The 11546-nt window shown below is 43.8% G+C and overlaps 1 protein-coding gene across 2 annotated transcripts; it reads left to right on the forward strand.

Annotated features, from left to right (window-relative positions):
- Positions 1 to 898: 898 nt before the first annotated feature.
- On the forward strand, positions 899 to 11047 carry LOC126986354 (phosducin-like protein). Of its 2 annotated transcripts, XR_007739620.1 has the most exons (9): positions 899 to 999; positions 2506 to 2696; positions 3323 to 3448; positions 4284 to 4420; positions 4760 to 4865; positions 5105 to 5218; positions 6630 to 6754; positions 7592 to 9102; positions 9138 to 11047. XR_007739620.1 is itself a non-coding variant. In XM_050842408.1 (8 exons), the coding sequence occupies exons 2-8, from the start codon at positions 2514 to 2516 to the stop codon at positions 7701 to 7703; spliced, it is 903 nt and encodes a 300-aa protein (XP_050698365.1). In that variant the 5' UTR covers positions 899 to 999; positions 2506 to 2513; the 3' UTR covers positions 7704 to 11047. The 2 variants fall into 2 exon arrangements, 1 of the variants encoding a protein (XP_050698365.1); XM_050842408.1 differs by having other exon boundaries at positions 7592 to 11047.
- The last annotated feature ends 499 nt before the right edge of the window (positions 11048 to 11546 follow it).

Genomic DNA, 11546 nt, shown 5'->3' on the forward strand with positions numbered 1-11546 from the left:
GTGGGCATTTCCAGGAGTAGTTTTATGACCCTGGTGGTAGTGTGAGTCTTCTTCTGTACCATGAACCTGAAGAAACACATATTTGACAAGGCTTTCGTAGGAGTTGTGTGCATTTCCAGGAGTAGTTTTATGACCCTGGTGGTAGTGTGAGTCTTCTTCTGTACCGTGAACCTGAAGAAACACATATTTGACAAGGCTTTCGTAGGAGTTGTGTGCATTTCCAGGAGTAGTTTTATGACCCTGGTGGTAGTGTGAGTCTTCTTCTGTACCGTGAACCTGAAGAAACACCCATTGGAACCCGACTGACCCGCTCTTTGATCTTTAGAAATGGCTGATGTAAGAAGCGAGTGTCTTATATAATACCAACCAATGGATTAGGATATCTAGTACCTTAAGACATGAGGGTGTATATAGGGTCTGTGGGCTATATCATACTATATAGAAAATATGGTGGTGTATGCTATAATACCGTAAGACATGATAAAGTAAGCTATATATATCTCGTGTTAATAAAATATGTATTCCCATAACACAGACTCCCACTAATTCATCATCTTATTATATTAGTATTAACATCCTCCTAATAACACAGGGACGCCATGGAACACACACACACACACACACACACACACACACACACACACACACACACACACACACACACCTATACACACACGCTAAAAAGATAAATTAAAGGACTCGGGGAAAAGAAGAGGAAGGGAAAGGATGGATAGAGGAGGGAAGAACAACTAGATGAGGTAGATGGGAACATATACTTTTTAAAATTGGGTATGAAGAAATCATCGATCGAAAACAATAACTAGAATAAAGAAAAAAATACCTATATCCCTACAACAAAAATACAAAATAACAAATAAAGAGCAATACAAGATGATAAAATGAATAACAATACAAAATAATACAGTAAATAGGCTCGTTTCCCCTCCGTGACAGCCAAGACCAAGCCCGAGACCAAGGAGGAGGATCAACAAAGCCCAGGTAGGAGGGATAATGGCCTTGTTTACCTTATTTTTCCCCTTTATCGAGTGTTTCAAGGGCGGGGGAATGTTAATAAGGGTTCCTAGAGGCCGAGGGAGGTAGATATGAGGGTGGTAATGGCGTGGCTTTTAAATTAGAGACGTGTGATGGTGGTGGTGTTGATGGTGATGATGATGGAGGTGGTGTTGAAGGAGATGATGGAGGTGGTGTTGGAGGAGGTGATGGAGGTGGAAGGAGGGAGGGCGAGGGTCAGGGAGGGTGGGGTCAGGGAAGGAGGGGGCAGGGAGGGTCAGGAGGGGTGGGGGTCAGGGAAGGAGGGGGGCGGGGCGAGGGTCAGGGGAGGGGGTTGGGGGTCGGGGCAGAGCATGGGTCAGGGTGGGCGTTAGGGGAAGGGCGTGGGGCGGGGGTCAGGGGAGGGGGGGCGAGATGAGGGTTAGGGGAGGGGGCAGAGTGTGGGTCAGGGGAGGGGGGGGAGATGAGGGTTAGGGGAGGGGGCAGAGTGTGGGTCAGGGGAGGGGGGGGCAGGGATCAGGGGAAGGGGATGGGGCAGGGCGGGGCGGGCGTCAGGGAAGGGGGCAGTGCCAATGTGTAGGGAAGGGAGAGGGCAGGACAGGGGGCAGGGGAGGGAGGGGGGGATCAAGTGTAAAGTTTAGGGTTGCACTCACTGATGATTTGTTGGTGCTGTGCTGGTCCCTCTGTCAGTGTTGCGGCGTTCACACAAACACACGCACACACACACAGAAGGGGCACTACACACTGGTACTTATCTAGTTATTCTCACGTCACAAGGTGGTGTTTTACAGTTTTTTTGACATCTTATTATACTACAGTCGTCCCTCAAATAGTACAGTTTCCAATAGATCGGTTTCGGTTTTATGTGTATTTTCATAGATGATTTTTTTAGGATTTTCAAATTTCCCAACGAGCATGAAATTTAAAAATCCTTAAAAGATCTTCTATGGCTATCCGTATAAAACCGAAACCGGACTATTGAAAACCGTACTATTTGAGGGACGACTGTATTAGGTTTTCATCACAACTATATCCAGCAGAAGTGGCTAAATAGGGGGTTGGTGTGGGGGCAAAGTCCTCCCCCTGTTACCCCTCCCCCTGGTAGGAAGCACTGTTAGGTTTGTCTAAATTAAAGTTATTGGGGGTTGAAAGGGGCTCACTGTTAGATGATATTAGGTTTGAATAAATATATCAAGTTTGGTGGTGGGTTGGCTCAGTGTCAGTGAAGGTGCTGGAGGAGGAGTTTCTGGTCCTGGAGGTGTGTCCCTCGTGGGGTGTAGCGTAAATGCTCCGTAACAAGAATTTATTTGCTAAACATTGCTGTCCTTACTTGTTAAGACTATGATGAAGTGCCAAATATGTTTAGCCCATAAGCCATTTCTGGTTTAGATGAAAATCACACGAACTTTAGTATCAGTGCTTGCTTAGTGAGTCATTGCTTCTGGGGAAAACACATCTATTTATTGGAGTGACGAGTCAAGTGTTGTGCTGCAGGACTGACCATGGCCACGCTGGACGACCGCCTGCTGGGGGAGAAGCTCCACTACTACTGCAGCAGCTCCGAGGACGAGGATGAAGAGGAGGAGGAGGAGGAGGAGGGGGAGGGGGCAGCAAGAGGAGGGGCTAGGGATGAGGTCATGCCCCCTCCTCCCCCAAACCAGAGTTGGGAAGGATCCTCAACCAATGTGAGTATAGGGGTAGAGGAGGACGGAAGGAGGAAGAAGGCGAGGCACAAGAGAAGAGATTTTACTATTTTTACGGTAATAGAAGACAGACTTAACCTGGTAGCAGCGACGGGCCAAATTTGTGGCTTTACCGTGTAGCAGCGATGGGCCAAATTTGTGCCATGATATAAACCCCCAAAAATATATGATCACAAATGCTTTGATATATATTATGAAATGGTTTGTGTGTGGGGTGATTTTTTCTCATTTTTCTCGCTTAGAGGGACCATTAACCCTAGTAGACTGCCAGAGATATGTTTAGGCTACTGTTCAGAAATCTGCCCCCGCTCACTGGGGGAGGCGATACGGACAGACACGGGTCTGCCGTCGATTTCCCAGACCCTGCGCCCAGCAGAGCAACACGAGATGAGAAAAAAGATACAATGAATCCAATGCAACCAACACCAAGACTGTTATATTAAGAAACATGATCCCCGCTGCTACTGGGTTAAGGGACAGACTGAGAGATGAAAATGAATTAAAATACCCACAAATTGCAGCTCTTTAGTAGAAAACAAATGTAGGTGGCAGAGATAGTTGAATTTAGTTGTCTATCCCTGTCGTCACCTCCTCCTCCTCCACCTCAGACGGGTCCCAAGGGCGTGCTGAAGGACTGGCAGCGGTTCAAGCAGCTGGAGGCGGAGCAGCGCGTGGAGCAGGAGAGGGAGCGCATCCTGCTCACCAAGAAGCTCGCCATGACCTGCCGATCCAATGTACGTGTGTGTGTGTGAGGCTGTTAATGTGTGTTTGTGGATATGTGTGTGTATGTGTGTGTCGCCTGAATTCATAAACGTTATATTAGTCTTCGTCAACAGTAATGTGGCTGACTTGTTCTTTTTGACCCGTTTTTCAAGGCATTTTTAGTTTGTTTTGTTGATTTTTTTATATCACTTTTTACGACTGGGTTCATAATACGTCAACTCTGTGAAAACCCAACACTTCTAGCTAACTCCATCCCAAAATTAGAATTAAAGCGCCCAACTAGCCACAGAATGGCTAATGAATGCTTGTACAATCTTTAAAAACTCTGGCGTGTCTGTGTTTGTGTGTGTGAGACTGTTTGGTAGTACATTCATCCCAAAGTCTACATCTGTTTCGTGTGCATTAGTGAAAAACAGACTCAGACACATACCATCCACTCACCAGCATAATAACACAGCATAGTAAAGCAACAAAGTAAAACAGCTTAATAAAACACCATAGTAAACATAGTAAGATATTAGTAAACATCATTAAACTTCAGTAAAACATCAGTAAAATGCATTAGAACATCAGTAAAACAAATAAAACAATAAAACATTAGTAAAACTTCAGTGAAACATCAGTAAAATGCATTAGAACATCAGTAAAACAAATAAAACATCAGTAAACATCAGTAAAACATCAGTAAAATGCATTAAAACATCAGAAAAACAAATAAAACAATAAAACATTAGTAAAACGAAAGTAAAACAGTAGAGTGCAAGAACAGCAATACCATAGGGAATCACGATGTTGGTTCTGACCCCCGCCACTCTACTCACCCCCTCATTCACCCACCCCCCATAGCTGGACGACGAGAAGGACAAGGCGGAGCAGAAGAAGAAGGAGGAGGAGGAGGACGAGGAGGCGCTGCTTGACGAGGCGTTCCTGCGGCAGTACATCTCGCGGCGGATGGAGGAGATGGTGGCGCGCACGACCAAGAGGTGTGTGCGTGTGTGCATGTGTGTGTGTGTGTGTGTGTGTGTGTTTATATTTTTACATTTTTCTCATAGGTACTGAGTTTATTTTCTCATGCATCTTGTCTCGATTTCATTTACTCACCACCTTTCTCCACGTCTTCCTTGGCCTTCCTGATGGTCTACTGCCCTCTACCTCAAAGTTCAGTGCATGTCTCAGGATGCGTTCTTCTCTTCTTCTCCTCACATGTCCAAACCACCTTAATCTGGTCTTACTCAGCAACTGTTGGGATAAGGCTCCGTGTTTCCTTTGTTCCTGTGCATGTACCTCCCACCCCTACCTCTTCTCTGCCTCCTCCACTGCAGATTCACCTTCGGCCGCCTGGTGCACCTGGAGAGCCGCGAGGCCTTCCTGGACGCCATTGACAAGGAGGACAAGGAGGTGACCGTCATCATCCACATCTTTGAGAAGGTGAGGACAGATATACAGACAGACAGACAGACAGATAGACAGACAGACAGACAGACACTTGAAAGACATAGACAGTCAACCAAACAGATAAGATGTGGGTGTGGGTGGTGGTAGGGGCTAGGAACTCACCGAGGAGCCAAGGGGGGTGGGTGGGGGGGGGGCGCCATCCTAGAAATGTTTGGGAACCACTGGTGTAGAGGATGAGTTCTTTATACATGGATCCTTCTGTCCCGGTGCAGGGTGTGCCCGGGTGCACAGCCATGACGGGGTGTCTGGGGTGCCTGGCGCAGGACTACCCTCACGTCAAGTTCTGCACCATGCCGGCCAGCGTGGCGGGCGTCAGCGCCAACTTTGTGAGTACCCCGGACGGTGATGTTTTATTATGTTTTACTTTCGTTTTACTTTCTTAATTTATTTTGTTGTGGTTTATTTATTATTTTAGTTACGTGTTTTACTGTTTTAGTTTGCTTTGACTAGATTGTTTTACTGATGTCTTGTTTTATCAAGTTTTATTAACCCGGTAGCAGCGGGGATCGTGTTTCTTAATGCTCCCTCTAAGCGAGAAAAATGAGAAAAAATCACCCCTCACACAAACCAGTTCATAATATATATCGAAGCATTTGTGATCAGTTTATGTATCATCTATTTTGGGGGTTTAAATTGTGGCACAAATTTGGCCCGTCACTGCTACCGTGTTAAACTGTTTTACTTTGTTGTTTCACCGTGCTGTTTTATTATGCTGATTTGCTGTTTTGCTGTTGTTAACTTTCTTGTTTTATCTTTATTGTAATTTCTTGGTATACTTTGTTGTGTTATTATATTGCTTTACTTATATTTTACTCTCTTGGGTGACCTTGTGGTGTCTTATATACTTTTATGTTATTTTATTTATTTATTTTTTTACAACAAAGGAGACAGCTCAAGGGCACAAAAAAAAGGAAACAATAATATAAAAAAAAACCCGCTACTCCTAAAAAGAACCCAAAGAGATGGCCGAGAGAGAGGTCAATTTCCTTCATAGTTTACTTCTGTTATACTTATTTGGTCTACTCTATTCTTTCACTTATATTTTACTTTTTCAATTGACGTTTTACTAAGCTTCACTGTGTTAAACTTTATTTCACTATGCTGCGATACATTGTTAGTTTGCTATGTCATTTTTCATCCTTATCTTCCCCACAGTGTTGCTCTGGGTCAGCCATATGAGGGTTTGTGAGCTTATATGTTACCACATTTCCTGGGTCTTCATGGTCCTGTTTTACTCTACTTCTTTTCTCTGTTGGCTTGGTATCTTGGTTTTCATCCTTACCCTTCCCTTAGGATTGAACTCCATCAGGTTTGTTAGGTTTTAGAATACTGTACTTCTTGTTTTATTGGTCTTGTTTTGCTATACTACTTTACTTCATTGATTTACTGTACTGTTAATACTGGTGATTTTGTTGGCTTACTACTGTTTTTCATCCCCACCTTCCTCTTTTTCTTATTTTTTATGTCAGACTAATATAAGTTTGTCAGGTTATAGCACCACACTACTTTGGGTCATAATGGTGTTGTGGCCTCATACCTGCTTCTTCCTCCCCTTAATTGGAGGGTCACGGGGAGATAGGTGTGTTGTTTCTGTGTGGCGATGGGATGGTGTGTATTGGAGGATCACGGATTATCAGTGGAGAGATGTGTGTCGTTTCTGTGCGGTGGAATATTCTGTAACTTACTTTAACTCTAAATATTAATGTTAACTTAGTAATTGTGGTTTGGTTTTAACAGAAGGCTGGTGGCTGCCCGGCCCTCCTGGTGTACAAGGCTGGCCAGCTGGTGGGGAACTTTGTGCGCCTCACCGATGAGTTCTCCGACGACTTCTACGCCACCGATGTCGAGTCCTTCCTGGTGGAGTGAGTATCGGTGGGGCTAAGGGCCGGTTCGACAGTCCAACACGGTCATTTTAAGCGGCCAAACCAAACTATATTCCCCACAGTGATCCTTCCTTCCTGTGTACAAACCAAACAGTGATCCTTCCTTCCTGCCCCAAACCAGACTATATTCTCCACAGCGATCCGTTATCCCTACCCAACACCAGATTCTAAAGAGACTCCCTCTGTGGTTTGATAAAATTTCATCCTTTTCATATCAATCCCAAACACGATACAAGGAATTTTCGTTGGATTTTGTGTTTCGTTGGGGAGCTTACAAACTTCCTGTATTGGACTGTAAAACTGGCCCTATGTTGTGTGTGGGTCGCGCAAGATTTGGCAGGACTTAACCCGGTAGCAGCGGGGATCATGATTCTTAATGGTCCCTCTAAGCGAGAAAAATGAGAAAAAATCACCCCTCACACAAACCATTTCATAATGTATATCAAAGCATTTGTGATCAGTTTATGTATCATCTATTTTTGGGGGGGTTTAAAATCATGGTACAAATTTGGCCCATCGCTGCTACACGGTAAAGCCACAAATTTGTCCCGTCGCTGCTACCGGGTTAAAGGCCTTGCCAGTCGTCACCTCTCATCGTTTTTCAGGATTTACGAGCTTCATATTTTGCATCACTTGTCATTGTTGGGTTAAGCAAACTTTAAGTAGTGTTAACAATTACATTAACATTCACTTAAAATGTTCTGGTAATACTTGTCGCCTCAGTGTTGCCAGCCGGTGCACTGGGGCGAGTGGTCTGTTGGTGGAACATTCACACACACATCCACTCTCAACATCACTTCATCCACTCCTCGGCAGGCACGGCATCCTGGTGGACCGCTCCCTTGTTCCGCCGGGCATCCGTGGGCCGGCGGATGACAACAGCGACGACGAGGATGGTGGCGGCAGTGACTTCAGCCTCGACAACTAAATGTTTGTGCCGTCGCGAGGCTTTCATGGTGGTGTTGATTTCTCTCTTTTTGTTCCTCTTGTTCTGTTATGTTGATTGGCTTAGTCCTCTCCCTTCTCCTGGGGTTGAGTTCCCTTTGATTCTGTTTAGTTATGATTTTATTTTTTGTTACATTCGTTTGTTATGTTGCTTTTCCTCCTCCTCCTCCTCCTCCTCCTCTTGGATTTGATATCTTCTCTTTTTTTTGTTCCTCTTATCTGTAATGTTCGTTTTTCTCCTCTTAGGTTTAATTTCCTCTTGTTCCTATTATTTCAGTACTTTTTTCTTGTTCTTCTTCAGTAATTTTAGTTGTTCTTTTCTTCCTTTTCCTTATGGTTTTGATTTCATGTTCCTTCTTGTTTCTCTTCCTTCTCTTTTTCGTCTCTTAAAGTTCTCAATCTGAATGTTCCTGTACTTTTTTTATTCTCCCATGTCCTCTTCATCTTCCTCCTCCTCCTTTAATCTTTTGTCACTTCTATTTCTATCACCTAACCTAACCTAACCTAACCTAACCTTCATCAGCCCTTAATCTGCTCTGAACTGCCCTGTAACTGTCTCTCTCACTCTTCTTCTGATGTCATTCTCTCTATTTCTATCATTCTTTTTCTCATTTCATTCTCTCTGTATCTCTGTCATCCCTTTTCTCATGTCATTCTCTCTCTCTATCCCTCTTTTCTCTTGTCATCAGCATCATCATCATCATCATCAAGGTACGGGGCATTAGTAGCACCCCAGCGGGACCCATTGAACTTGCGTATATGTCTTCTTTCAACTTGTATTGCAGTGCTTTAAGTCTGAACCATCCTCTGGTTAGTGCGGAAGAAGTGTGTGTGTGTGTGTGTGTGTGTGTGTGTGTGTGTGTGTGTGTGGTCATGACTCTCAATACATTCTTTTCATTTGTATTATGATTATTTTGAGTCTTGTTTCTCATCTCAGTTTCTGTATCTCAAGGGGAGGCTGCAAGGCTTTGAATCGCAATCATTTGTATACTCCCTTATAATCACAGGTCTTTCTATATTGAGGAGTTGTAAAGTATTGGTGACTAACAGCCTGCAGGATGGGCCATTGTGTACAGGATGGACCCTTGTCAGTGAGTCCCCAGTGGTGTTTTGTGGGACCGGGATTCAGAAACCATGTCGGGTGTGCAAGATTTGGCAGACTTAACCTGGTAGCAGCGGGGATGATGTTTCTTATTGGTCCCTCTAAGCGAGAAAAATGAGAAAAAATCACTACTCACACACAAACCATTTCATAATATATATCAAAGCATTTGTGATCAGTTTATGTATCATCTATTTTTGGGGGGTTTATATCGTGGCACAAATTTGACCCGTCGCTGCTGCACGGTAAAGCCACAAATTTGGCCCGTCGCTTCTACACGGTAAAGCCACAAATTTGGCCCGTCGCTGCTACCAGGTTAAGGGTTGTATTCTCAAACTCTTCAGTGCCCTAGGTCCCATATTTGACAAGACTTTTGTAGTTGTGGGGCATTTCCAGGGGTGGTTTTATGACTCTGGTGGTAGCTTGGCCCTTCCTCTGTGCCATGAACCTAAAAAAACACTCATTAGGGCCTGATTGATCTCCTTTTTGGACTTTGGAAATACAGTGGTCCCTCAAATAGTACAGTTTCCAATAGTTCAGTTTCAGTTTTATATGGGTTGTCATGGAAGATCTTTTAAGGATTTTTGAATTTCCTGCTCATTGGGAAATTCGAAAATCCTAAAAAAATCTTCTATGAAAATCCACATAAAACTGAAACCAAACTATTGGAAACCATACTATTTGAGGGATGACTGTGGTTGATGTGAGGCGCTGAAGTGTCTGAGAATACCAACCTAAATGTCATGTCAGTTGTCACCTCTCATTGGTTTTCACAATTTACAAGGTCCATATCGTCACCTTCGTAAACAGACCGCCTGAGTCTTTATTTTCTACTTCACAGGAAATCAGAAAAGACCATCATCATCTCGTTTGACTTAAGATTTAGGCAGAAATGAAAAGGTCAATTCTAGAACACTCAAGCCCTGAATGATGAAGGCACATAATGAAAAATTGATGTAAACAAAAACCTGGAAATCTCTGAAAAATAACTTAGGCGATTATTTTACGAGGGTGACGATATATTGCATAATTTTCAAGTCATGTTGGATTAAGCAAATTTTAAGTAGCATTTACATTTAGATTAACATTCACTTAAGGTTCTGGTAACACACACTCGTAGCCTCAGTGTTGCCAGCAGGTGCTCTGAGGCGAGTGTTGTGACGGTGGAACATTTTGGTTGACCGGTTGAAAGACGGTAACGTTTCCTCTTGTTCCACTGGTGTGTTCACATGACATGGAAAATCCTTCTCAAGTTTCCATTTGCTATAATTTTAATCTCTAATGAATTATAGTCGCAGCACACTAAGTTGGTCCATAAGCCCGGCCCCCTCCCTCCATGGTAATGACTCCAAGCTCTTTTCATCCAACCAATCAGCTCCTTTAGCTTTGGAAGAGGGGGCAGGGCATCTGGACCAGCTAAATGTGTGGGGACTATATCTGTAGCGTAGTGTGGGGTTGGTAGGAGGTTGTTGTGGTGCCAAGTTGGGAGTTAGGGCCGTATTACAAGTCCAATACAAGAAGTTTCAGGTCCCGACAAAGCTATTCATCCCGAACTCTGTAGGGACCCAAAACTTCTTGAATTCGACTTGCAATACAGCCCTTACTCTCACTCAAACAAGTCAATCAGTATTTTCCCATCAGCAGGACTCCTAAAATTTGTGTTTTGTCCATTTCCCTCCCGGACACAAACATCACAAATAGATCTGTCAAGGAACTTAGTGTTTTGCAATCATCTGTTGGTCACTCACTCCTCCCCAAAGGTTAGACTTCCAAGTGTTGTTGTCGAGTGTAAGCGTTAGAGCCATTTTTCCATCTGGCAGAGGCTCTCTTCTGGCAGCCCTTGTTCTCTTTCTGTCATAACAATGGGAACTGTTTAAGAAGTTGATATTGCAGTGCTGAATGAGTTAATCAGTGTAATTTGTTGCAGTGAGTGACCTTTCTTTCTCATAAACCAGTGCCTTTTCATGTTCTTGTCTGGTTTTATTTGTGAGAAATTTGAAACTGTGTCAGAAATTCATCATTATTCTCAGGCTTTATATGAAGGAGAATCCCCGTTGAACACTGTCCCTTCACCGACCGAGTCTCAAAGTTAGAGGGCTTGCTTGTAAGAGATTCTCTGACAGGCGGGACAAAACTGATTCTTAGATTGTACACGTCACTTGTAACAACTAACCTCTAGTCAAGGGCTTTTGTAGCTGAATTTTGAATAAAAGTAAGACATCTTATCCTGATGGTGATGGTGTGTGTAGGTGCTTGTGTTGTGTAGTGTTGTGTGTAGAGGGGATCTAGTGGTGGGTGTTGAGGGGTAGGGAGCTTGCCTTGTGACGAGAGGGTTGCAAGGTCATGCTGTAAATCTTACTCGGGTTACAATGCCTGTATGGTCTGTTTTTGCTTCATTTGTGTGGGGAGGAAATAAGTCCCGACCAGACCGCATTCATGTACCCTGGATAACGTGCCTGGAGTATATAATATTAAATACATAATACACTCTGGGCACATGACATGGTCTGATCTGGACTAATATTGCCTCGACACTCGAATAAAGTAAAACCAGACTACAAAGGGAATGTAATCTGGATAAAGTGCCCAAAATACCGGTTATATTCATTGAAAATCCACAACCTTGCAACCAGCTCTGTGTATGGCTGAAGGACATGTAAGCTCCTGCCTCATTTCATCTGCTGTCATACTCGTGAATGGACAGATGAAATGAAACTGACTGTA

This window comes from Eriocheir sinensis, chromosome 61 (genome assembly GCF_024679095.1).
Source record: "Eriocheir sinensis breed Jianghai 21 chromosome 61, ASM2467909v1, whole genome shotgun sequence".
NCBI classification, from domain to species: Eukaryota; Metazoa; Arthropoda; class Malacostraca; order Decapoda; family Varunidae; genus Eriocheir; species Eriocheir sinensis.

Excerpts from the sequence above, each read along its gene's own strand:
- LOC126986354 (XM_050842408.1), top strand. The coding sequence starts at position 2,514 with ATGGCCACGCTGGACGACCGCCTGCTGGGGGAGAAGCTCCACTACTAC. Across the intron at positions 4,421-4,759 it reads GTGGCGCGCACGACCAAGAG|ATTCACCTTCGGCCGCCTGG; the intron begins GTGTGTGCGTGT and ends CCTCCACTGCAG. Across the intron at positions 6,755-7,591 it reads GTCGAGTCCTTCCTGGTGGA|GCACGGCATCCTGGTGGACC; the intron begins GTGAGTATCGGT and ends ACTCCTCGGCAG.